A 25,451-nucleotide genomic window follows, 5' to 3' on the forward strand; every position below is an offset into this window, starting at 1 on the left:
GAGCGCTGAAATTTGCTCAGTAAACAATTCACCAATACATAGCCAAGGACGTCTAACTGTCAAAATGAAAATCCAAGATGGCAATGTCAACAAAGCCTAATCCGCGACCTCATTACTCTACAGACTTTGGTCTCTAGCCTTTTCCCGGTAGTCGTAAAAAAGATAGCGAATATGCGCGTCACGAACTGTTTCTTAATCGAGTTGAAATTTAGGAGCGTTACACATTGTTCTATAAAAGTTTCATTCCTCTCATATCAGCATCGTTGGGGGAAACGGTCGTTTTCTCTTTGATCACACTCCAAATCTTCCCCAGGGCCGGCACTCGCTACAGTCACGGTCTCCAGTAGTTGATAGATACAATTTAGGCGTACGAATTCGACGGTAGCTAGTATGTAATGCGAATGGTGGTGACGTGAAAGCGCCATAAAGACCATGCCATTTTGTGTATGTTTTTAAATGGAACGAACAATAAATCAGTCATTTTCACTATCGATAATTGGAAGATGTGTTTGGTTTTTGATAACATGTTTGCATCGAGCGGTATAACGAGCGGAGTTGGCTAAGAAAGGCCATAGCCTAAACACAGATAAAAAAAATAATAACCGCAGCTCTACTATGGTATTCAGTTTGTACAATGGATTTAAACTTTATCGCCTAGCCCATTCTTATCCCAAAGATTCCACTTAGGCGCGTTGCCAATTGATCAATATCAAGAAATAAACAGTTTTAAAACAAAATTATATTTCGACGCTTAGTTTTCTGTACCTACAGCAGAATAGCAAATTAATTTGAACAGTACCACAGCGTTATTCCCCGTGCTTGTTCGAAAACTGTTGATCATGTTCGATTTTTTAAAATTGTCGGTTCGAACTCACCCCACCTGACAGCTGTCATAATCGCTTCGTACGAATGTCGGTGCACATCGGCAGCTGTCGGGATTTTCAGAAATCGCTAACGTATTTTTCAAGCAAGCAACGGTTGTATCGCGCTTGGAACGACTTGTGTTGGTGTGGTGGAAATAGAATAATCTAAGAATCGTTGTTCTTGATTTTTGCGGAACTAAACTACATTGAGCGAGTCAATTGTTTTTATTGTTCATTTATGTACTTGAACAGGTGTGGATAAATAATAATCCAAGGCGTTTTTAGGCTGAATTGACATCGTTTTGTTTGGCTTTGTTTGGTGAAGCCATGACGGAAAATGAGCGCGTTTGAGGTGATTTTCTGAAGAATTGATTTGTATTACTGGCACAGTATGCAATTTTTTTTAATGCTTTGTGTGTGTTCGCAGGTAACTTGCACGCCACCTAGAGCGAAAAGGGCACAAGAATCTCGGGAACCGACAGTGGTTTTGTTGGGGCCGTTCACTCCGAAGGCAATCGTTGTGTTTGAAGGTGTACCTGTGGGAAAGAGCGCTCGTCGCTTGCTTATTGTGCGGAATACAAACAAAATTTTGGTGCAGGTAAGTGGTGGTTCACGGTGGATGAATTACATTCAGCATCATTACACATGAGTCAATATCGTGTCACAGGTAAAACTATCCAGAGTTCCCGATCCTGAGTGCGGGATCAGTTTCGAGTGGTCAGAGGCCGAAGTGGAGGCAGGCGCCGAGAAAACGCTAGAGGTTGTATGGAATCCACAACAGCTAATTGTGGGCAAGGAAGTGATCATACTCACCGATAGCATTGGCAACAGGAAGGACGTACAATTTATACTGAAAACTGTCGAGCTAAAATCGGTCGGACGAAAACCGGTCTCTAAATCATTCGCCGTTCCAAAAAAGTTGAAACTAAAATCACCATCCCCACCGAAGGTGAAGCTGAAGCGCAACGTAATACCGAAGAAGACGAAAACATCTCCAGGGAAACAAGGTTGGTCTGTGCCTACGATTGTGGTAAACAGCAGAATGGGTGCTATCACATCGAAAGTAACGACGACGATGCTTGGGTCGAGCAATGCGGAAAATAGTTTTGATAACAATGATCTGCTAGACAAATGCTGTACAAGCCCGACGATATCTTCTGACAGGGGCAAGCCTGACAAGGAAAATATCAACCCGACCACTCCCCAGATAGGTGCTGGGGGATTGGATGTTAAAAATCAGGTGACACCGATATCTGCTTTCGACAGCTATCTTATGTACATGGAAAACCAACCGACACCGGAATGTTACATAAAAGGGATAGGGCGCAGAGGGTTGGCTGATTTTTCCGTGAGAAAGCATCTGGAAACATCTCCCAAAATTGAGCCAGTTAAAGAAACTAAAGTTTCTGATGCTCCAGATCGGATCTTAACCCAGACGACTGTTTTACAGCAACGGACACTTAATCAAGAGATGAAAGCTACACCGCAGGATCGAAACGGCAAGTTTGATCCTAGTTGCTTTTCAACTGTTACTAAACCCACTACTGTAGATAAAACGTTTCTAAAGCCATTTATCGGGAGTCCCACGGCGGTGGAAATCGATAATGTCCAACAGCAAGCGAGCGATAATCTTCAGCGACATTTAACGTTTTCACCAGAGCCTGAACCGTTGATCGTCGAAGGTCAAGTACGGCGAATAAAAAGCGAGGAACATGAAACGCTCGAATCACACAACAGTATTGATCCTGTTCCACAACGCGAGGAAGTGGTGCCAATCGAGGAACATATGGCTATCATCAACAAAACGCACACGGTGGCTTACGATTCCAATCCTCATCTATCGAGCATAGCGGAAGAAAATATGGCTGAACTTGGTGTAACGTTTGATCGGCGCCTGGAACGTCGTAACGGATCGGTACCAGATGTTGCTGAACTGTTGTCTTCACTTCACAGCCAGAAAACCTTTATCGTATCAACGGAGGAAAGTTTACGGTCAGCATCGGTCGAAAACATTGTTAAGAATGTAACCATTACTATTAACGATAATGTTTCTCGCTGTTCGCTCCCGAATCTGTTCGACAAGAGTGGCACCAGTAGCAAGATCAATCTTGAGGAGGACGAAGCGGAGAAGATCTTTCAAGAGCATGAAATCCGAGCACAGTCTAGTCGATTCAATTTGCACGAAGTTGGTCGTTTTAGTGATGAGATGGTTGTAACTAGTGCTTGCAAGCGTGGCATTGAATCGGTTGGCGATGGAAGAGAAGAAAAGCCAAACATGTTTGAGCATGAAATTTCTTCCCCAAAGCGCCGTTGTCGCCTTACGACGAGTACAGCCACGATTACAACCGTACAACAGGCTATCAAAACGCAACAAGTATCCGTTAGTCAAACATTCCGTAAACCTATCGGATACAAGACAGCACAACAGGCTCGCAGTGTAACGCTGGTAAGTTATTAACTGGTTTGATAGTGTGCTATAGTGCACAAGGTATTCTATTTAAATAAACGTCTTTTTGTAACCGTTGTAGACCTCTTCACGCAGTCTCAGTCTCAAGCGACCAGCGGTGTCTGCTGCGTTGCCGTCAAAGACGGTTGAGAAACGTGTGTTCTTGTACGACTCGGATCGACATTTGAAAACGCTCATCAATCCTGACCCGTTTGCTGCAACAACTACATGCAATCCTTTCCTCACCGTCACAATGTATCTAGATGAGCAAGCGTTTGACCAGTACGAGCGACAGATGAAAAAGTGGCTTAATGCTCTTGTTACGATACCGGCCGATTTGGATACGGAGCCGAACAAACCGCTGGATGTGGGTAAGCTCTTTGACGAGGTAAAATCCAAGGATCTTACGCTTGCCCCCACCAAGGAGCTGATTTCGTCGAAATATTACAAAAATCGATTGAACAGTTTACGCAGTGCTGGAATTGCACTGTACACGAGTGAAGAGATAGCCGTTCCGCTCCGCAAGGTGGCTGCACAGATCGAAAAACAATTGCTGGCACTACGTACCGATCGAAAACTTCATCTCGATCTGGTACTGCAACGCTCCATCCTAGAGTTACTGCTGTGTTTCAATCCTTTGTGGTTACGGCTCGGCTTGGAGGTTGTTTTTGGGGAGCAAATAGAGCTTCAATCCAACCGAGACATAGTGGGGTTGAGCGCGTTTATCATACATCGATTGTTTCGGGACCGTTATCTGGAAGCGCGCAACTCTAAGGCATACAGCCTTTCGGGTGCCTATGCCGAGCATATGAAGAAATTTACGCTGCGAACGGTCCTATTTTTATTGTTTTTCCTCGACACGGCGAAACGGCGCAAACTGATAAAGCACAACCCGTGCCTTTTTGTCCGCAATGCACCATACAAGGAGACACGAGAGATTTTGGTACGATTTTCATCATCGTTGGTGGCCGGAATCGGTGACATTACTAAGCATCTGAAGCGTGTGGGTTATACGCTGTCTCATAAGCAATCTTATCTGGACGAATATAACTATGCTTTCGAGAATCTAGCCGTAGATCTGCGCGACGGTGTACGACTCACTCGTGTAATGGAGATCATTCTGCTGCGAGAAGATTTGTCTACAAGCTTACGCGTGCCGCCAATATCGCGCCTACAAAAGATACACAACATTAATCTAGCGCTGGGAGCACTCGAGCAGGCCGAATATCAAATTGCCGGTAATATAACGGCTAAGGATATCTGCGATGGACATCGCGAACAAACGATGTCACTACTGTGGCAGATCGTGTACAAGTTTCGCGCACCGAAATTCAATGCCGCCGCGATCGTTCTGCAGCGTTGGTGGCGCATGAATTGGCTGAAGGTGGCAATCGCTCGCCGCATCGAAGAAAAGCAACGATTGAAAAGAGAAGTGGCCGCACGCACCATTCAAGCCGCGGTTCGTGGTTACTGTGTTCGCGTTTGGTATGAAGCCTATCGTCACCAGAAGCTGCGAGCGATCGTAACGATCCAGAAGTTTACCAGGCGATATCTAGCGCAGAAACGGGCTGCTAAACGATTTGCGGCAATCGTACGCATACAGCATTGGTGGCGATCAATGAGAGAAATGCGATCTGCTCGCGAACGTTATTTGTTGTGTAGAAAATCAGCCATAATTTTACAAACGTCGTTCCGACGGTACACACTCGGAAGGAAGCTACTGGCAGCGGCAGCAGTAATCGGTACGATTCGTGCCGAGGCAAAGCATCGCCATCTGCAGGCAACCATAATTCAGCGTAGTATAAAATCGTACGTAATCCACCGTCGCCTGCATGCGATTGTTAACGGTATGGTAGTGTTCATTCGACGGAAATGGTTACAACATCGATCGGCTGCAAAAATTCAATCCCTTCAACGAATGCGGATCGTACGCAAAGAGTATCAACGAATCCGTTCGGCTACTATTTGCATTCAGCGTCGTTGGCGCGAATGTTTGACAGCACGACGGCTGCGGAACCGATTCTTATTGATGCGTGCTAGCGCCATTAAAATCCAGGAACATTTCCGTGGGTGGAAGCAAATGCATTTGGATATGCAAGCATATAAACGAACACGGGAGCTTATTATGCATGTGCAGCATCGTTGGCGTGCTACAATAGCGATGCGAAAGGAACGATTAGCTTACAAGACTGTTCGACAAGCTGCGATCAACGTACAGCGGAATTTCCGAGCACGGCAAGCGATGAAGTTAGAAGTAAACCGATACCAAACGTTACGCAGTACAACAATAACGTTGCAACGACGCTATCGGGCCAATAGAGCAATGATGGTACAGCGTCAACAATATATTGCATTGCGGGTTGCCACTCTTTGCATTCAGAGAAGATTCCGAGCGCAATTGAGTATGCGTGCGGCTCGCACAACTTATGTACAGATTCGTAGCGCCATCGTAACCATACAGCGCCGTTATCGGGCCACGATCCTAATGCGGCAGGAAAGGGATCATTTCAATGCTCTTCGACGATGCACCATCAATGTACAGTCGCGATACCGTGCCATCCTTGCAGGTAGAGTTACGAAGCAAAGATATGAAACGTGCCGCAGAGCGGCCATACATATACAGCGCAAGTGGCGTGCTACACTGCAGATGCGTCGAGATTGCGCTCAGTACGGCATGCAACGCAGTGCAGCGATCACTCTGCAACGATCATGGCGAGCTATTCTGTTGAAACGGAAAATAAGATATGATTATTTGCGATACCTTGACGCGGCCAAAATCCTGCAGCGACGTTATCGTGCCCTAGTGCAGGGACGGTTGGTTCGTCAAGAGCTGGAGCATCGTAGGCGTGCGGCTATTATTATTCAGCAACGATTGCGTGCTTTCCTTAAAATGAAACAAGAACGATATCAATACCTTCGTCTTCGTCAAGCAGCACTGGTGCTACAAAATCGTTTCCGAGCAAACCGAGCCGGTTTGATGCAACGCAATCGATATATGGCCATTAAACAAAGTGCCATTGTGATTTCCAACAGATGGGCCGCTACTTTAGCAATGAGACAACAGCGATCCAGCTTTCAGCGGCTAAAATCCGCTGCCATCGTTATACAGCAACGATACCGAGCACAAAAAACTATGCAAGAAGCAGTCCAACACTACCGGCACATCCGTACAGCGGTTGTACTCATACAGCGAACTTATCGTGCCCAACGGGCAATGGAAAAATGCCGTGGCAGATTCCTGAATCTGAAAAGTGCCTCAATTGTGGTGCAAGAGTTTTACCGCGGATACAAAAAGATGAAGCATGAACGAGCAAGTTTTCTGCGGCTTCGGGAAGCAGTCATATCGATTCAGCGACGATTTAGAGGAAAGTTGTTGATGCGTCAAGCTGTCGATGATTATGAACGGAAGCAGAAGGCAGCGGTAACAGTGCAACGTTGGTATCGCGGTTATCGTAAAATGGTAACGGAACGAGATCGATTCAATGCTCTGAAGCGGGCTGCCACGATCTTCCAGACTCGCTACCGCGCTCGTCGGGAAATGGTTCGCAACGTGAAAGAATACAATCGAATTTGTCGCGCGGTTAGAACTATACAAACTCGCTGGCGAGCTACACTCAGTATGCGCCGAGAGCGTGAAACGTACCGACGAACGTTACAAGCCGCCAGGACCATTCAGATTCATTATCGCGCTTACCGGGAACGACTAATCGATGAGTTGAATTATCGAATGTATCGCAGTGCCGTAATCGTCGTTCAAAGGCGATATCGCGAAAAGCTGGAAACACGCTATGAGCGACAACGATTCGAACAAATTCGTCACACTATATACGGGTTGCAGAAACATGCACGTGGCATGCTTGCCCGACGAGCCTTCCGGGCGATGTTAACTCCGGAGTATTTGGAGAAGCAGCGTCGGGATAAGGCTGCCCTTCGAATACAGCGTTGGTGGCGTGGTGCCTACCATCGAAAGCGCCATCAGACGGCGAAAATGCGCACAATTGCCAAACAGATGGTAGTGAGCCGTCGGGAGGCGCAACGAGATCCGTCCAACCGGCTAAGTAACGTAAGCCGACTGTGCATGCGTTTCTTGAAGACACGTTTTAGCTCTTCCGAAGCAATTGGCATCCTACAGCGTTTGGAGCGCATGTCCCGGCTGGTACCGCATCTGCTTGTAGATGATGCTGTGTTTTTATCGGTTTTCTGCTACAACACAATGGCTCAGGCCATTCGCTCGGAGGTGGATAAAATATTGATCGAAATTTGTGCCCGTATCATACTGAATTTGGCACGCTTCGAAGGCACGAAGGAACAAGCATTTCAGGTATGTTTTGAGCGCGTTTATCTTATGGCTTATTACAAAGTAACGCACTAATTGTATTTTTTTTTTTGCGTAGGAAAACGGGCTGGTTACAGTTTCACAAATGCTACTACGTTGGTGTGATAAAGATTGCGCAATATTCAGCACACTTTGCACCCTACTGTGGGTTTTAGCTCACGATAACAAGAAGAAAAATGTAAGTTTTCTAATCCGTGTCCATTATTTATTTTTGTTTGTTTCCGTATTGATTTTGTTAGTAACTTAAGTAAATAATGTTTCGTATGTTTTTCTGCAGGCTATCCGTCGTTATATGATTTCGAAAGACGCCATATTTATGTTGCGTGAAACGAAAAAATTAGTACAGCGCAAGGAAAAGATGCGCAAGAACGTTCAACGTCCGGTGGGTTGTCTCGTCGCACCGAATCCGCAGCTAATGCGCACGGTACCCTCGCTGGAGCCAGATTTTGGCGTCAACCGCACTAAACCGTATGTTTTCTACTCATCCGTATTTGGGTTTGAAAGAGTACTCCAGATGTTGGAAGTGGATCTTACATAATCCCTAAATAATCATAATATTTTTCCATATTTCAAAACGCTGTAAGGTGGGTGCGTGATTATTAACGATTTATTATACGTTGGTGAATTTTTCATTTGTTTTACAGTATGTTTGTTTTAAGCACTAGAACGTTCACAATACATGTTTATCTCAAACAATTTGTTCAAATTACAGCTTTATATATTATTTCTCATGCAAAAGACCCTCGATGACATTGTTGATGAATGCTTTTAATAGTAGGTTTATCGTCATTGATTGAATTATATCTGACCAGCTGTAACCTGGGTCCGGTGGTAGAGATGATAGCGGCACCGGACTCTACACGACAGGACCGGGTATCACATCCAATGAGGAATGTACTCATGTGCGCAGGTCTGAAAATCGGAAATGACAGACCAACACCTGTAGAAATTGTGGTGTCATTTGCATCGACCTACTAGGTCATGTCTGCCATATTTTACAGCCATATAGTCATATCTCTTTAAGGGAACGATCCAGAACGATGGGATCGACATTCCATCTCCAATTTTGGCTACCACATCTCCTGTCTGGCGTAAAAAAACTTAACTTTAGCTCGGTATAGTAAGTATAAATATTATTATACAACTCATAGTGTCTGGCAGTGTAACGGCTCATCCATACGAGGCATAACACCCCTCTGAGCACGGTTTCTCTCGAACATGGCAAAGAGCTCTAGACAATCTTCATGTATCAAAGCTATGTAAGTTTTATGTAGTCCATACTTGGACTATATACAAGTATTATGTAGGTCCATACTTGGATCGTACTCATCACGGGTGGCTGCCCAGTAATGTATGTTTTTAACGGCGCCATGTCCACGCGACAGGACCGGGAATAAAATCCCATCCGGACCGTCCCCCCTTTCCCCCGGCTCTAAACGCTTAGCAATTGTCGCGTTTGCGAACGCGATTCAGAAATTTGTTGCAAAACTCCATATAAAAAAAATTGTGAAAAGTCGCTATACGTGTATTTTCAGCGAAAAATTGCGATTCGAAGCGCGACTGGACGCCATGACAGTTTTCATTCGCCATGACAGCAAGGACTGACTATCCGGCATCGTGGTAAAAATAAGTCTAGTAAGCCAGCAATGGCCGGCGTGACCTTAAAGGTCGTTAAGTCAAGAAGAAAAAGGACTTAAACCATTATTGACAATAGCATATAATTTCATACATATTTTTCTACTTACCGAGTGCCTACTTAGCAATTCTAGCATTATGCACAACCGTAAGGTTCATTTACTTTATTTATAGATGAAATAAATAATGTGTCGCTACACAGCTACGTACTAAAGGTGTACAGTTTTATGCGATGTACCCCGTACCTATTGAACATTCTTCCCATGATCCGATCAACAACCAGCTGTACAGTACAATCATGGGTACGAAACAGGCTTAAACATAGACTGGCTTGCTGCGCATGTTGAACGATCGCCCTCTTAATCGAGCCGATGGTTACTAAGGTTTTTGTTGTAATACATATCTCCATCCTCGCCTACATCATCCGCTGTCCGTTCGTCGTAGTAAGCGTTGGTAGTAGTATTATCATCCGACGAGGACGGCGTGTCAGGGTCCTCATTCCGTGCCTGGGCATTTGTTGTCGTACTATCCTCGAAACCGTGATCCAGTCCATCCACATCAGCGTACTCAAAATCGATCTCGTCCATCCGTTGTTGTGCGTTTATCTGTGAAGCAAAGAGTTGTTAAGGAGTCACGCAACAAACAGACATAATCGTCATACTCACATTGTTGGAGTATTCGTGCTCTCCATCTGGTACGTATATCCGTAGCGGACTCTGGGTCACCTGCGGCTCGATCGTGCTACCAATGGCAGCGTGGTGGTGATGGTACTGCTGCTGTACGGAACCACCAGCTGGCGATTGTTTGTCTTGCAACCCTAGAATGTTGGACACGGCAAGCTGATGCTCTTGGTACGCTTGCAAGTAGTCAGAATGGCTATCCTGCTGGTACTGCTGTGGCAATGGATGCTGTTGTACTTGGTTTTGCTCCTGCTGATGTTGCAACTGTTGCTGATACTGATGTTGTTGTTGCTGTTGGTACTGTTGCTGCTGTTGCTGATGGTTGTAGAGTTCTTGGTGAGCCTGGGCCAGTATGCGGTCATTTTCCTTCTGCCGCTCCGATAGTTCGTAGAATGAATGATGTCCCGCCGACTGAACCGCCGTCGGTTGATCTACCTGATAGTGGTAGTAATCGCTCGGAGATAAATTGTTGTGCAGATTAATCATACCGTAGTTGAGCAGGTTAGCAATCTCCCCATCGGTCATCTGTCGCTGCGAGTTACCCTTTTCATGCTGGTGCTGTTGGATCAGCTGTTGCTGGAGCTGTTGCTCGAGCTGGTTGAGCTGGGGAATCTGCTGCTGATGTATGGACGGTTGTTCGTGTCCTACGAGCTGCGCGTACGTTGGCATGTCCGACGAGTGCTGGTTGTGGATGTCATTCAGCTGAATTTGATTAACTACGGATTGGAGCTCGTGGAGCTGATCCTGGGTAGCGGACAGGATCTGTCCCGTACTGGCGGCCGGTTCACTGTGCTTGTACGTATTGTACGAGTTGAAAAGTACGGTCGTCGGAACCGGAGGAGGCGCTTGCGTTTGCGTTTGGACATGTACTTGATGCTGCTGTTGTTGCTGTTGCTGCGGCTGCTGATGGTGTTGCTGGTGTTGCATCGTGCCAAGGAAGTTGGTATCAGGTTTGAAGAGGTTCACGGACCCCTGCTGTTGGTGGGTGTTGAAGAGGTTGTTGGATTGGGTCACAAGATAGGTGGGATTATAGAGCTGGAATTAGAACCCCCCGGGGGAAGGGGCGGGAAGCGAGGAGAAAGGGGTACACAAAGTATTAGAATGCGGGCGCATATTATTAGTGTGGCGTAGGGCGATGATTATGATGGTGAACGGGATGATGCTGCAGATGAAGCAATTGATCAGTGATATCAAGAGTTCGACGATTGAGCACTAACCGAAACGGGCATTTCCTGCAGCATGGCCGTTTGTTGCAGAATGTGCTGTTGAAGCTGTGGCTGGGTAGCGAGCGGAATCGCGTAGCTGGCCTGCGGAACTGCATTAACGTACTGGATCACGGCCGAAGCACTGGTTTGGGGCTGCAACGGATAGTGAGCCACCGGAGACTGTACGAGTACGCTGGCTGGAGCAAACTTGCCATTGCTCGGTATGCTGAGTGGATCGGATGTCGGTAGGAGTGTTTTGCTCGGCAATGATGGATCCGGATCCGGTGCGAAGTAAGTCTTCTTGCCCGAGTACAGGTCACCAATAGTTACATCATTCGAGTGCTCCTCAGTCACCTGATACTGATGCGGATTACCGATTGCGTGATGGTTGTAGACCCCTACAGCCGGTGCGGGCTAAAATGGGACGTTTGATCATGTGAAAAAAGCAATGTTTATATTTAAATTATCATATTAGCTAAATTTAACCTACACCTACCGTTGGGCTAAGGTTCAAAAAGGCTGGCTTTGCTGTAAACGTGGGCTTGGTTGTTTTCACCTCAATCTCCAGCTTGTTGCTGTCCTCGTACGACGTAACTCGTATCTGGTTGGGTCCTTTCGGAGGTTTCGTGAGTCCCAGGTTTGGGGCAGGGATCGTATGGATCGCTCCATCCTTGTGAGAAGTAAGTTTCGTGGCGATCTACAAAAGAAAGTACATGCAGCAAAAATCACCAGTAAAGATTCTGGAGTTCTCTTTCTCTCTCTCTCTCTCTCTCTCTCGGTCCTGTGTATCATTTAACGTACCGGTTTGAGCTTCTCGAATACTATCTCACCGGTGCTCGGTCCTGGTGGTGAACTGTGAAATTTGTGATGCTTAATGCTTGCGGCGGCAAATGCTAATGGTGGTGGAGGACGTTTCAGTAGCGGTTGCTTCATAAGCGAAGGGTGGCTTAGAATGGATTTGATGGGTCTTTTCAAACTGGAATGGCGTGAGCAGAAAGTGATTAACATCAGCTGAGCTTAAGATACATTACAATGCATTACACATGCACAACATTAATGGAGTAGGCTGGAAGTTGCAACCGTACCTCATAATCATTGATGGAGCTGGCCGAATCGCTACTGGTGCTAGACGCGTGCCTGAACGGAACTGCGTCATGTAGGGTTTTAGTCCGACGCTATGCTTGGGCACAAAGCTTGGATACATTAGGGGCGACTTGGTGTAGGATGAAGGAAGCAATGGCTTAAACGGAGGGGCATGATCGCCAACGGTTAGTGTCGCGTACAGCGAAAGCACAAGGAAAAGTACCTGCCATGTTTGAAACGATAAAATGTTTAACCAGGAGTATTAATGTAGGTGTAATTATCTAGATAACACCTTCGGATCGACAAATAAGCAGGTATTATAAACAACCATTTCATCGTTAGAAACATTTCTGCTGCTAGTTCTAAATAATTCGTTAGACCTAGTAAGATGGCTGGAATACGGATTTCAAATCTACTTGCGTACTGTTAGCTTTAAAGCTGTTAGAAGAAATTGTTTAAGAAACCTATATCAATTATTTGAATCTCTAAAATTCCAACTCCTGTAAGCGAATATTGAATTTCTTCTATGAGCTATCGTTTAAAACCATTTGAATGTTGAATTAAATGTTGAAACCCGAACTTATCTGTTCTCATATGTTTTACGCTTGATTGTGATGTCTAAATCATGTAAACAGTAAAAGTATTGTAAGGCAAATTTATTTCTTTTTCCTTTTGGTACTTACGAATATTCAGTTATTTAAGGGATTAGATTTGTTGTTACTTACTCGTTGCAAAGAAAATAAATACAACCAAGCATAACTCTAATTTCACAGCATCTCATTAATGTCGTGTGGAACCATTTTCATAGCTGGTTGATTTCATGCTAAGACCAACGCGAAGGTAATTATTAGTTTAACCGACCGAGTGTAACGGAGAGCAATTTCAAGCTGCGGTACCTTTCATACATTGAATTATTTGTGAATTTTTGCGGTTTCGTTTCACAATATTTTGTTATTAAACAAAATAAGTTTGTAAAACTAAACCATAGCTCTTTTTTTGTAAAATTTAATAAACAAGAAACTCTCTCTGACCAACTCAACTACCAAAGGGCCAATCGCCATCAGCAGATCCTGATTTCTCGTTCGTGTTAAATTCCAATCACTTTATGAGGGCGTTTAGCCAGTTTTTGCGAAAGCAAAAAAACAAAACGCGTCATTACTTTTCTGCTGCACTCACTTGTTCCATTTGAATGGCCATTTTCTCCAGGCCCGATGCTCCGGGGCCACCGGATCTGGGTTTTAGTAGATTCCTTCGCTAAATAGCGTTTCGATGGCAGCACAACACCGCTGACTGTGCACGATTAGATGTGATTTAGACGTGAAGTGATGGTTAAAAATTTTCACTCGCACTTGCGCGGGAAGAAAGTAAGGAAGATGATTTCACGAGTGCACGTGCACGAGGAATATCACTTTCAAAAGCACTTATCACGAAATGACACACGTTGCAAGGAGAAGCTCTTAAGCGTAAGCACTTTATCGAGTTACTTTAGACTCGATGTATTTCACACACAAAAAGATCACACACACACACATACACCTATCGTCTCGATCGTTTTCTTTCACTTGTCTTGAACGATCCTTAGCATCTGCAACCTGGGATAGCTTCCAGCGAGAGCATCCGGTTGTGTAGCAAAGACACGGACGGACTAATCACGGCACTCGACCACGTTTCGCGACGTTCCAAGAGTAACTGCGCGAAACCCATTTCGATCAACCTGTTCGGAGTGTGTGGCTACAAGTGAAAACTACACACCGAAACGGACGACCGCGCCCCACTGTACCGGCAGCACCGTAATTTCGTGCGAGAGTGGCAAAGGAAGGAATGGTGTTAGATAGTTGCTGGAGTTGGTTTTATTGATCCATGGCACTCCGTTTGCGTGTACGTGGAGCGAACTTCGGAAGGACTTTTGAACGATCGTATAAAAAGCGATGGCGGACAGGATTTGGTGTGATGAATGTGAGTATGGTATGGTTGGCATTTTTCGAAGAAGAGCATCTTCAAACACTTACAAACGGTTGTAGGACATCCCTTTCTGATGCTCAACTGTCGCTGAAGTAGTGTAAAATCACGATCACGCTACCATGCAGACGACCCTGACATTGGTCTGGCTGATCCGTTACTCGGCAGTCTGCAAGCGTGCTGGCTGGTGTTGGCTTTGGTAAACAGTTTTGAACCTGATTGTACAAATTGCACTTCAGCTAAACCTGTTCCTCTGTCGGCAAGGCACCGCTACGTGGAACGGCAACACATCCAACTGTCACCGGGGCAGGATGGCTGTTGGACGTTGGGGATTTTTTGCGAAGCTCGAGATGATGCATTCTAACTGTACTGTACGGACAGTGCCAAGTACGATCAGTCGCATGGATAGCGAAAGAGATGTAATTATGTTCTGGCATTGGGATTTATAACAATGTAAATTTGTCCAATGGATTCCACTTATGTGCCATTGGATTAAACTAAGTTCGGTACATATTTAATAAGCTTTGGTGGATGTTTTTTTTAACACAACAAACTCCGAAACGAATTTGGTGCACCAAATAGAAAATGGAAAATTAACTCTAAACGGACAACGCCCTTATGTCCGTGTTGCCTGTTCTATGGTCCAAATTAGAACCAAGCGCTCATTCGGTACCGAGTCTTGTTACCGAACAATTTTCCGTTAATTGACTTCCCCCTACATGATCGTGCACCTTGTTTGTTGTTTGATGATGGCTGTGTAGTCGTTGGTTGGCGCGTGGGAATGAAGCGAGTAGTTAATAGGGAACCCTGCCTTGGCCCTTGTCTTGGGTGTCCGGCGAGCAGGAATGTAATGTGGCCCGGGAATGTGGTTAATCAAATCGAACAACGGAAAGCCAACTCCAACGGGCAATTTTCTTTTCGCGAGCCCTTTTGTGCCGATTTCGCCAACGTAGGTTAGGACGGTGGATGTTGGGCTTTTCTTCCCACTCTCTCGTTCTCTCCCTTTTTCTCTCTTTCTTTTTTCCCATTTTGCACCTCATCGGGGAGTTCCGTGTTTCGCAGGGGTAATCTATTTATTTTATTTCTATTATGCTGCTCTTGCTGTTACTATTAATCAATGACTTTCGATTTCTTCCACCAACAGCAGGTCGGTCTGGTAGAAGGAAACAAATCGGTATGGAAGCTCCGAAGGTTGGTCACAACACAAAAGCCCTCGCGCGCACACACACACATGGTTCCCGTTCCGAAATCCCTTTCTACGGGGGAAGGAATTGAATTGTTGTAGGCATAGCGGTGGCGTTTTCCATGCGAGGGTCACCACCCCCAGCCTTTGTCGATCCGCCGATGGTGGTCGAAAGCGGATCGTCATTGCGATCAGTTTGCGATCAGATCAAACCTCGAGCGATCATCGAGCGATATGCAAACTCTTTGGCTTTCTGCACGTAGGGGTGACTATGTTCGAGTGCCAATGGCGGATCTCGGTACGGATCTAAGAAAAGCACTTTTTGCAGTACGCGAGACAAGATCCCGCCAACGATCAACGGGCGGCGGAGGATTTACTTTCTTTTGCTGCACTTTCGGACGGATCTGTTGCGGTGTGCTGTGCATGTGCATCGTGTGCAATCGAGTGCACACCAATTGTGCAGCCTCGGACTAGGTGGACTTGTTTCCGAACGAGTTCGCATGCGAGCGGGCCAAACAGAGGAGGAGTCGTGGAGCGGTGTATATGACCACAAAAGCGTAGCATAAAACAAACAACATACCGCGACTCTAGTGGCTACTTTGGCTTTGGGCAGCATTTGCTGGACTGCCGGAGCAGCCCAAAAACCATTCCAAGAGGAGTTTTACAGTGGGGCTGCACAATGGGGGGAGAAATCATGCACGAGATGTAGTGGGTATTGTCGTCCAAGTAGTAGTTGATGGGCCCGGATCGATGATAATTATAATGGTTTTGTTATTTGTAATTTGTTATGTTCCTTTGCCTGTAGTGAAATGGCAGTTTATAAGGGCGTATATTAGGATATTTGAAATCTTACAATACGATACACTAAAACCGTATCGAAAGCTTGAGATGGTTCATGAAACTAAATAAATTTTTTGTAATTTAAAACACTCAAAAGTATTATATTTTCTATGAGTGCAAGATGCATTTCAGTGGATTATTTCATTAGTTAAATAGAATGCAAAAGACGAGATAAATTCTATGCCTCATCTATGTTGGGTTTGCAAAATTTTATGTTGAATTTTATGTAGTTTTTGGTATGATATTTTCTGTACACATGCGTTTTTGTTAAATTTGAGGGTTTTGTTTGCAAAAATTAATTACGAATTTGCAATTCAAAATATTGTAGGTTGTTAATTATTATCTATCTTTTTAACATCTTTCTAACAGTATGTAGAGGTCATGAAGGGAAAATTGCTTGTGTTCTAAGTGGATGTAAAGAAAGACTTGCAATTTCCGGCTCTGTTACAACGATGGAAGAACTCGTTGGATAACCCATTTCCCACCAGACAGCACAAATGGAAGTCAGATGGAGAAATACAAGAAACGTACGGTGGATACTGTAAAATTTCTATATTTTAACGTATTTTTTTATCCCGTTTGCAATGTAGAATCGAACATTGTAATGATTTAGAATGATTTTATCGTTTACTGCATTGTAGACAAGTTGATCGTATGTATTGATTTCAATTAGCTGCAGCAGTTCGTAATATATTACGCCTAGCTGGTCCCACCAATTGTAAATCATGATCGGACGATCAACGATCTTTAATACTATGCTTTATCTTCTTTATTTGTTTAAATTGTTACTTTATTTTTAATTCAGCGAGAATCCTTCGTACTCTTTCTAAAGATTTATTTCAATGTGTCTCCTATTATGATTATTTCTGTGTTACTGTTATTCTTCTTCCTCTTGGCTTAACGACCTTACAGGTCACGCCGGCCATTTCTGGCTTACTAGACTTATTTTACCTTATTAAGGATAGTCAGTCCTTGCTACGGGGGGACGGTCCGGATGAGATTTGAACCCGGTCCGGCCGTGTGGACTGGCGCCGTTTATCACATGCACCACCGGACCGCCGTTGCTGTTATTACTTTAGTTTAAATGAGATTAAGTGCAGCCCACTCATCGTCTCACTTATCTTCACGACTCCGAGGAGGTTTATTACTAGACTTATTGTGACCAAAGTTATGAAAGAATGATAATACTCGTACATAATAACACTTCCAATGAAATCCCCGTCAAAGTAAAGATAAATGTTGCTGTTGGTAGTAAAATTACGGAAGCGTGACGGCGTAAACGAAATAATCTCTCTTGTTCGGCTCTCGCAAGCCTACCGAAGGGTATGTAAATCTATTTTCACTTTCAATACCAGTGTTTACTTGCTGTGTGTTTTTTTTTTTTAAATAACCGCATACACACTTTTGCTTTTGCTTGTTACATTCAACATCTCCCCATCGTTCGCTTAGTCCTCTCGGCGGCACATTACCGAATAAGCATTGTTTCTTTCTTGTCGATCGATGAGGTGCAGGCCGATCACTTGCGTCTGATCATCTGCGCCTTCTTCGATGATGTTGTTTTTGCAGTACATTCAGTACGGTAAGTGAAGTGCTACAGCTACTTGGATACCTACTTCAAGCTAATGGTGAGCAACCGAATCGAACAACAAATCGATTAGTTCCAGCCGAGGTGCTATCGATCGAAACGATAAGGAGCATGAGGAAAAAAGAAGCTTTTTTGCTCTTGCTTTCCATGGCTTAAATGCTCAAATGCATCTGAGCGTCACGAGAAGATGAATGGTTGAAATGCCAAAAAGATTAAATGACGAAACATTAAAAAATGAAAACCAATGAATATGGCCAGTCGACGTCACACTGATCGCGCATCTTTTACTGGTAGAATTCGCACGTGGCACACACGTGCACTACAAGTACGTTTGAGCGATGGATGCCAAATTTGCCTAGTGGCAGCGATTTTTAACCAAACAGCAAAAACAACATGTAGCCATTCTTCGTTTCCGTTAGTGGGCCTAGTTAATCCGTTAGACCATCCGAACCACAGCACAGCTGACGATGGCGCATGACATGAATTTGTGATTCACATTTACTCACGTACCGGACATTTCACTTACTTTTTCTTTCAAACCACCTGCTTCCGACACCGCCGAACATTCGTCAAGCGTCTCGCACCGATCGCTTGTCAATGCTGAAAGCTTCCCATACTAACCGATTGCACTATGATCATTCGTCACGTCGTTTATCATAAACGCCAGTGAACGGCGGTTTTCTATCCATGCCCAAATTGTCCTCCATCCGTATGGAGCGAGGTAGTACTCGCTTTCTACCTACACAGCCCGAGCGTGCATATGGTGTCGGTTATGGACCAGTTCTGTAGAAGCTGCCGTATGTCATGCCGGCTGCAAATGTTGGTCACCTCCCCCTCATCGTTATTATACCGATCCGATGCGCAAATGAAAAGAAAATGAAAAGTGTGATGTTGTTTATCGCTTTCCTCGTAAAGCCAAGTTTGGCACGGTGCCGTATTCTGGTGCGTATGGTTGATTTCTGCTCAAGCACTCTCAAGCGCTTTTATTTAGCTGTAGACATAGTCATTTAAAGAACAATCCATTAGCTATTAATTGAAACATTTTGAATTAATATTGAAGAACTCGATAACTCATTCTATTTCTTTCGTTGCATGAATTGGTTGAAAGGTGCATACTTTAAAAAATCTTTATTTTGTCAAGTTTAACGTTTCAACAGACAGTGTGTTCCCGAAACCATATTTCCTCAGAGTTGCATTTTATCCACATTAGTGCGAGCCGATAGTATGACATCATTCACTCCAACACCATCGTACGAGGCGCCACACAGCACAATCGGCAGTTGATGCTGTTCGATGTAGTCCCGTATCGCCTTCACTCGATCCTGATGGCCAACGGTGTACTGGGGAATGCATTTGCGCAGCAGATTTACCTTGTAGCTGTCCGGGCGTTGGTCAATGTGAAGGATCTTCTTGATGTTTTCTAGGGCAACTTCGAGCAAGTGCTCGTTGGAAGGGTTCTTGCCGAACCACTTCTCGAACCAGGCCCCTCCCATCATCACAGTGAGAATCGTGTTATCATCCATGTCGAAACAGCAGCTATCGAAAATCACACCCAGTATGGGCAAATTCTCGATCGGGGGTACCAAAAATCCAAACCCATCGTGCTTCAACAAATCAGCCTTTCGATATTGCAGATTGATCACACATACGTCCACGAACGGGATGCTACTCAAGGTGGAGGCTAGCTGCGGGTGTTGCTTTTGCACGTGCTTTGCTAGCTTGTAGCTTGGAATACTGCTGACCAGATGCTGCAGTTTTTGCTCTTTACCATCGACACGCAACACAACGTGACCACGGTCGAATATCAACTCCTCGAATTTCGTACCCTTTACAATGGAGACCCCTTTCGCACGCAAATCGTCGGCCAATGTTTCCGGCAGAGTTTGCAGACCGCCACGTATAGAGTAAATGCTCCAATTTTCTGCTTTTGCACGCTCCGCCAAACTTCCTACCGAGGTAGGATCTTTAGGGACGGTTTTAGGTTGTTTCTTTTTTCGATTTTGTAGAGCCTCCTTCAGCAAACCTAGTATGACACCACCATGGCGCTGTTCGCGCTCGAAAATGTCTTTCATTAGAAACTTGACGCTGATCTCTTTCGCATTGCCGGCACAAATACCGCATAGCATTGCACTGACTGCATAATCGGCAATTTCCTTGCCGAACCTTCGTTCTACGAACGAGTACATGGATTCATCGTTCAGCACTGTTTTCGATCGTCCCGCTACAAGATCGCGGAAGGCTGCAAAATACAGCGGTTTCGTGAATGGTGGTACCGTTTTCAACAATCCACCTAGTGAGTTGGGAAGCAGGTTAAGCTTTCCTTTGGCGTAAATCATTCGATTCCGAGCGGCAGTATGATTGGAGCTGATGGAATATACCTCATCCGCTAATCCGAGCTCCTCTATCAGCTGGAGCGTGTTGTTTGCTGCTGGGCCTTTAGGTCGAATTGTTCGTGGACCTGCCTCGAACACAAAGCCATTATCCAGGAAACGATCTGACCGGATCCAACCACCGATACGATCCGTTGCTTCGTATATTGTAAGAGGTAGTGCCGGTGTTTTCCTGAGTAAATAGTGACCGGCCGCTAGTCCACTAATACCGGCACCAAGTATGGCAGTCATATTACAGTGTTGAACGTAACTTTCGATACTGATTCTTATGTTTACGTCAGCATTTTTTTCGATAACGTTTTGCGGTATACTTTACGAAAATTGTAGCACGGCACAGGTGATAATGTTTGTTTACAAAAATTAATCAGCTGTCAAGTTCAAAAGCGCCTCCCAAATAGCAAAATATTTTGAAAATCTAGATTTGAATAGCAGCGACCGCGTGTAGAGCGGTCAATTGAAGTGAATCAAGTGGTTTCGTTTTGTTAGTTCAAATGTATAACACATGGTAGTTGTTATAAAAAGCTTGTATGTTAGAAAAATGGGGTGGCAAATGGGACGCTGATCAATTTAAACGATGACTATACAATTTGAGCCTCGTTCTAAAATTTTGGGAATCTTTGTGAATCCGATCTCTTGCATCTTGCGTATTTCATGCATATCCAACAATGTTTTTAGTGTTTTAAAAGTTCTAAACCATCCGAATTTTGTACTAATTTAAAGTAAATGGTGTTATTTTATGTACTTTGGAAAAAATGTCTCCTGGTACGTGAAAACATTTCGAAATAACGGCCAATATTTCATTGCCCAATCGTACAAAGATTTGCCGCGAGATGGCGCACGTGCCATTTGAAAACTGTAGTTGGTTTCGGATGACATTAGATGCTTGTTTTGTTAGGTGGATGTTCGCTGAACGACGCGTGAAGCAAACACCAAGCCGTATTTCATGGTGCACAGTTTAGATTGTTTTAAAAGTCATATTTCATGAATGAAATACATAAAAAAGTTCAACATATGTGCTAGAAACCGATTCTGTATTTATTAAGGTACTTAAATTGGCTACGTATCCGGAAGAGTCATTGTAAAAAAATGGACACGAATGAAATGAAACCGGACTTGAAAAGGTCTCCCACAGGAGAAGAGAAATACAATTGTTACTGGTAAGTTTTGATAAATATTATAGCAGCATAGCAGCAGATTAAGATTGTGTTTTATGAACCTCATCCATTATGTTCTTTTGCTTGCAGTGGAAAGGAAAGAAATCTCAACATAGTGGAATTGCTTTGCGCTACATGCAGTAGATGGTTCCACGAATCTTGCATCGGATTCCAGCTTGGCCGGCTGGTACCATTTATGATGAACTATATGTTCGTGTGCAAAAACTGCTCCATGACGGGATTGGAGAGCTTCCGCAAGGTACAAGCTTCCATACCGCAGATGTGCATTACGGCCCTAGCGAATTTGCAGCAAACAGCCAGCAAGGAGGGTAAGGTGCGGCTGATGTTCAGTAAGGATAAGGACATAATACCGTACATGGATCATTACTGGGAAGCGATGACTACCATGGCACGAAGGTCGACCCAATCCTGGTACGCTACCGTGCAAAGATCTCTGATTAAAGACATCAACACGTTGTTTTCGTACGAGGAAAGCAATGAGCAAGGCCAAATGTATGGTTTGGCCAATACAGATCTTACACAGATTAAACCGACGTACGACGAAGCTACTACACTTGGTAAGTGAATGGCCTGTTTGACCAGTGAATGAGAAGTTGTGCACAAATATTCGATCGGCATAGGCGGTTTTTGGAGTTATAGTTTTTTTATTATTAGTTTTATTGCCTACAAGCTTGAATTGAAATCACTAGCTTACACCTTTCGAAATTGATGAAATTTTTTAGAGTGTGTAAAGTAAACTTTTGTTAAACTCTGGTTAACTTGTGCTTGGCCTGCGCCAAGTTAGAACCATGACATCGAAACAACATAACAATCCTTGAGGAGGAAATGAGACAGTACCAGCACCGTTAGATAGAGTGAGATGCTAGAACAACAGACTAATGTCAGTTGCGTATTTTAGCTTACAGCGTAAAAACCACGTTGAAGATAAGAGCATTCCAGATAGGCGGATGATTTCTGCGCTAAGCTCGCATTATGTAGCGAGGTAGCGATTTCTGTTGTACAGATAATTGTTTTTATTCACTATTGTGCCTCAATCGGAAATTGTTGCTTAACGGTGTTTCAAAACATCAAGTGCTTTACAGGGTTTATCAGGTCAATATGGCATCTGAAAGGCATAGTTCGCCGGCCAGAACATGTATTTCGTTTCCTGTCAAGTATTTCATTTGTCTCAACATGAAAATCCTGTTGCCCAATATGATTTTAGAGATTATTGCTTTAGCTTTTTCACCGGGGTTGTTGCCTGCTCCTGCTCGTTATTTGTACCATATTTTCTAATTTATTTTTCATGCTTTTTTATGGTATTTTTAAATAAAATCATATCATTTAATAAAGGGGGAGGGCACAGCTTTACGCTGTTGTGCCATTTGAAGCAGAATTTGTTAGATTCATTAAATTATGAGAAGTTTTATCACGAACATTTCGAAAACATGCATGTGTATGTGTAGCATGTGTCAAACCGAATCCGAGCAAAATATAAACAAAAAAAATTTAGCATGGTACTTTTTATTCCAGCAATTATATATTTCGAATAGATGAACGGAGGAAATATAATTGCATTGCAAAAAATAGTTTATTAGTTCTTTTACACTCCGTACACAATATTAAACCGTTTTATTGCATTCTACGCTATTACGGGATTTTTAAACCTGGCACTCATATGCTTTCGAAATGTTCGTGATAAACCTCCTCATAATTTAATGAATCTAACAAATTTTGCTCCAAATGGCACAACAGCGTAACGCTGTGCCCTCACCCTTTATTAAATGATATGATTTTATTAAAAAAAACTATAAAAAAGCATGAAAAATAAATTAGAAAATATGGTACAAATAACGAGCAGGAGCAGGCAACAACCCCAGTGAAAAAGCTAAAGCAATAATCTCTAAAATCATATTGGGCAACAGGATTTTCATGTTGAGGCAAATGAAATACTTGACAGGAAACGAAATACATGTTCTGGCCGGCGAACTATGCCTTTCAGATGCCATATTGACCTGATAAACCCTGTACCACAATCGTCTCTTGTTAACGTGGCTAGGCATGGAAGAAAGTATGCTAATTTGTGTTATCCAAGGAAGTCGACCGTTTCCCCAAAACATTTATATGTATATATGTTTGTGCCTTTAGCTACTCAAAACTTCTCCAAAAGCCGACAGCAGAAACGAAAGTTGCCCAACAATGAACAGAGTGGAGCGTTGGGAAAGAAGAGCCGGCTCGGTGCAGATGTTGGAGCACTTGTGAAGTTACCAGCACACGGATACCCGCTGGAGCATCCGTTCAATAAGGATGGATACCGGTACATATTGGCCGAACCGGACCCGCATGCACCATTCCGGCAAGAGTTTGATGAAAGTGCGGACTGGGCTGGCAAACCAATTCCCGGATGGTTGTATCGAGTGCTGTCGCCGAACGCGGTGTTAATTGCGTTGCACGATCGTGCACCCCAGCTGAAGGTGTCCGAGGATCGACTGTCGATAACGGGCGAGAAAGGCTACTGTATGGCTCGGGCTTCTCATTGTATGTATCATCAAGTGAATTACGCTCACTAGTGCCATTATTAATTTCGTTTTGTTACGCTTACAGACGTCACAAAAGGATGCTGGTACTGGGAAGCTACTGTGGAGGATATGCCCGATAGTTCTGCGTGCCGTTTGGGTTGGGGCCAAGAGTACGCCAATCTGCAGGCACCGCTCGGATACGATAAATTCGGTTACTCGTGGCGCTCGCGCAAAGGCACCAAGTTTCATGAATCACACGGCAAACATTACAGCGCAGCGTACACCGAGGGTGATACATTGGGCTTTCTGATAACGCTACCAACTGAGAACCAGGCCAACCAGGCATCGAATACCTTCAAGGATCGACCGCTGGTGAAGTTCAAAAGCCATCTCTACTACGAAGACAAGGATCGCGTGAATGAAACATTAAAATCCTTGAAAGTTCAACCAGGCAGCAGGATTCAATTTTTCAAGAACGGCGTTTGCCAGGGGGAAGCATTTGCAGATATTTACAAAGGTGCATATTATCCGGCAATATCGCTGCATAAGAACGTCACAATAAGCGTCAATTTTGGACCCAACTTTAAACATCCCGAGGTGTTGAAAGAGTTCAACGCACAAGCGGTAACATTTCGGATTACATTTAATTGTAAAACCAGAATTGTTCTAAAAATTGCTTATACTCTTGCAGATGCACGAGCGCGTAGAGGAGATGGTGTGCGAGCAAACGATGGCAGACATGATGTATTTTACAGAAAATGATGGGAAGCTTCGACTCGATACGTATAGCGTGTAGAGGTAATTGGAATTACCCAGAAATAAAGGTATAAATGCTACAAACAACAAGTTTGTAACATTACGTTCTAATGTGAGTTTCGTTTAATTGGAATTTCGTAAGAAAGTTTGTTGCTTTATTTTCCGAATCCTCCTTTACAATTAGGACTAGGTTCTAGTTTGTACGCTTCATCCCACTGAACCGGCGTTTTGGCCACTATTGATAGCGCATGAACAAAATCTCCTGCAAGCTGGGTTTTCACTATTTCATTCACTAAACGATGACGCTACAATGAGAGTTGCAGAAAGGATAAACAGATTAACAATTAACGATAGATAGGTGACCATGTTGCTTTTTTTCCTGCCATACCTTGATCAGTGGGAGCCCTTCGAATTGCTGCGAAACAACTAGAACTTTAAAGTGTGTTTCGGAACCCTTGGGAACGTTGTGCATGTAGGATTCATTGACGACGTCCAAATGCACGGGCGATAGCTCTTTCGTCAGCCCCGCACGGATAGCACTTTCAATGGGATTTTGGTTTGTTGCCATTGTTATCAGTTGAAGCTGTGGTTTGCTAATCAAACCGCACCACCTTCTACGAAACCCGGATAGCATGGAGAAGTGTTGTGTTAGCTTTGTTATTGTTTGGAATTCGTATTACGCAAAGTGGCTCGGTTTGAAAAAGTCTTGATCAGTTTGAATCTCCAAGTTTGAATGCCTAATTTGACAGTAGCCAACCAGAAAGAAAAGCCACAATAAAAACAGTTATCCAACTAGAAAGAAAAACAAATGTATTTA

General features: G+C 44.0%; 5 protein-coding genes across 6 annotated transcripts; 2 read left to right on the forward strand and 3 right to left on the reverse strand.

The window, feature by feature from the left end:
• Window positions 1-135: 135 nt before the first annotated feature.
• LOC125764864 (protein abnormal spindle) lies at window positions 136-8,351 on the forward strand. The gene is made up of 6 exons (XM_049429492.1): window positions 136-1,215; window positions 1,291-1,461; window positions 1,531-3,309; window positions 3,392-7,630; window positions 7,704-7,823; window positions 7,923-8,351. The coding sequence occupies exons 1-6, from the start codon at window positions 1,201-1,203 to the stop codon at window positions 8,181-8,183; spliced, it is 6,585 nt and encodes a 2,194-aa protein (XP_049285449.1). The 5' UTR covers window positions 136-1,200; the 3' UTR covers window positions 8,184-8,351.
• Window positions 8,352-9,429: 1,078 nt separating this feature from the next.
• Window positions 9,430-14,608, reverse strand: LOC125760540 (putative mediator of RNA polymerase II transcription subunit 12). Its single transcript, XM_049420738.1, has 7 exons — window positions 13,425-14,608; window positions 12,251-12,471; window positions 11,967-12,141; window positions 11,662-11,862; window positions 11,178-11,579; window positions 9,946-10,995; window positions 9,430-9,885 (listed from the first exon to the last, which is right to left on the reverse strand). The coding sequence occupies exons 1-7, from the start codon at window positions 13,443-13,445 to the stop codon at window positions 9,640-9,642; spliced, it is 2,316 nt and encodes a 771-aa protein (XP_049276695.1). The 5' UTR covers window positions 13,446-14,608; the 3' UTR covers window positions 9,430-9,639.
• Window positions 14,609-18,928: 4,320 nt separating this feature from the next.
• On the reverse strand, window positions 18,929-20,617 carry LOC125762409 (protoporphyrinogen oxidase). The gene has a single exon (XM_049424476.1). The coding sequence runs from the start codon at window positions 20,434-20,436 to the stop codon at window positions 19,000-19,002; it is 1,437 nt and encodes a 478-aa protein (XP_049280433.1). The 5' UTR covers window positions 20,437-20,617; the 3' UTR covers window positions 18,929-18,999.
• A 448-nt stretch (window positions 20,618-21,065) lies between these two features.
• Window positions 21,066-24,724, forward strand: LOC125762407 (set1/Ash2 histone methyltransferase complex subunit ASH2). Of its 2 annotated transcripts, none has more exons than XM_049424473.1 (5): window positions 21,066-21,362; window positions 21,450-21,937; window positions 23,508-23,897; window positions 23,964-24,502; window positions 24,570-24,724. In XM_049424473.1, exons 1-5 carry the CDS (start codon window positions 21,292-21,294, stop codon window positions 24,672-24,674), a joined length of 1,593 nt encoding a protein of 530 aa, XP_049280430.1. In that variant the 5' UTR covers window positions 21,066-21,291; the 3' UTR covers window positions 24,675-24,724. The 2 variants fall into 2 exon arrangements, with proteins under 2 accessions (XP_049280430.1, XP_049280431.1); XM_049424474.1 differs by lacking the exons at window positions 21,066-21,362; window positions 21,450-21,937 and adding exons at window positions 22,021-22,457; window positions 23,388-23,430.
• Window positions 24,725-24,767: 43 nt separating this feature from the next.
• LOC125762419 (bolA-like protein DDB_G0274169) lies at window positions 24,768-25,399 on the reverse strand. Its single transcript, XM_049424488.1, has 2 exons — window positions 25,023-25,399; window positions 24,768-24,939 (listed from the first exon to the last, which is right to left on the reverse strand). Exons 1-2 carry the CDS (start codon window positions 25,266-25,268, stop codon window positions 24,790-24,792), a joined length of 396 nt encoding a protein of 131 aa, XP_049280445.1. The 5' UTR covers window positions 25,269-25,399; the 3' UTR covers window positions 24,768-24,789.
• Between the last annotated feature and the right edge of the window lie 52 nt (window positions 25,400-25,451).

Source organism: Anopheles funestus, chromosome 2RL (genome assembly GCF_943734845.2).
Source record: "Anopheles funestus chromosome 2RL, idAnoFuneDA-416_04, whole genome shotgun sequence".
NCBI classification, from domain to species: domain Eukaryota; kingdom Metazoa; phylum Arthropoda; class Insecta; order Diptera; family Culicidae; genus Anopheles; species Anopheles funestus.

Coding starts and splice junctions, on each gene's coding strand:
- LOC125764864 (XM_049429492.1), top strand. Junction 3,310..3,391: donor AGGCTCGCAGTGTAACGCTG/GTAAGTTATTAA, acceptor TAACCGTTGTAG/ACCTCTTCACGCAGTCTCAG. Junction 7,824..7,922: donor ACGATAACAAGAAGAAAAAT/GTAAGTTTTCTA, acceptor GTTTTTCTGCAG/GCTATCCGTCGTTATATGAT.
- LOC125760540 (XM_049420738.1), bottom strand. CDS start 13,445: ATGGCCATTCAAATGGAACAA. Junction 12,472..13,424: donor TGGCCATTCAAATGGAACAA/GTGAGTGCAGCA, acceptor CAAACATGGCAG/GTACTTTTCCTTGTGCTTTC. Junction 9,886..9,945: donor AGCACGAATACTCCAACAAT/GTGAGTATGACG, acceptor TTTGCTTCACAG/ATAAACGCACAACAACGGAT.
- LOC125762409 (XM_049424476.1), bottom strand. CDS start 20,436: ATGACTGCCATACTTGGTGCCGGTATTAGTGGACTAGCGGCCGGTCAC.
- LOC125762407 (XM_049424473.1), top strand. CDS start 21,292: ATGGACACGAATGAAATGAAACCGGACTTGAAAAGGTCTCCCACAGGA. Junction 21,363..21,449: donor GAGAAATACAATTGTTACTG/GTAAGTTTTGAT, acceptor TTTTGCTTGCAG/TGGAAAGGAAAGAAATCTCA. Junction 23,898..23,963: donor TATGGCTCGGGCTTCTCATT/GTATGTATCATC, acceptor TTACGCTTACAG/ACGTCACAAAAGGATGCTGG.
- LOC125762419 (XM_049424488.1), bottom strand. CDS start 25,268: ATGCTATCCGGGTTTCGTAGAAGGTGGTGCGGTTTGATTAGCAAACCA. Junction 24,940..25,022: donor AAGGGCTCCCACTGATCAAG/GTATGGCAGGAA, acceptor CTCTCATTGTAG/CGTCATCGTTTAGTGAATGA.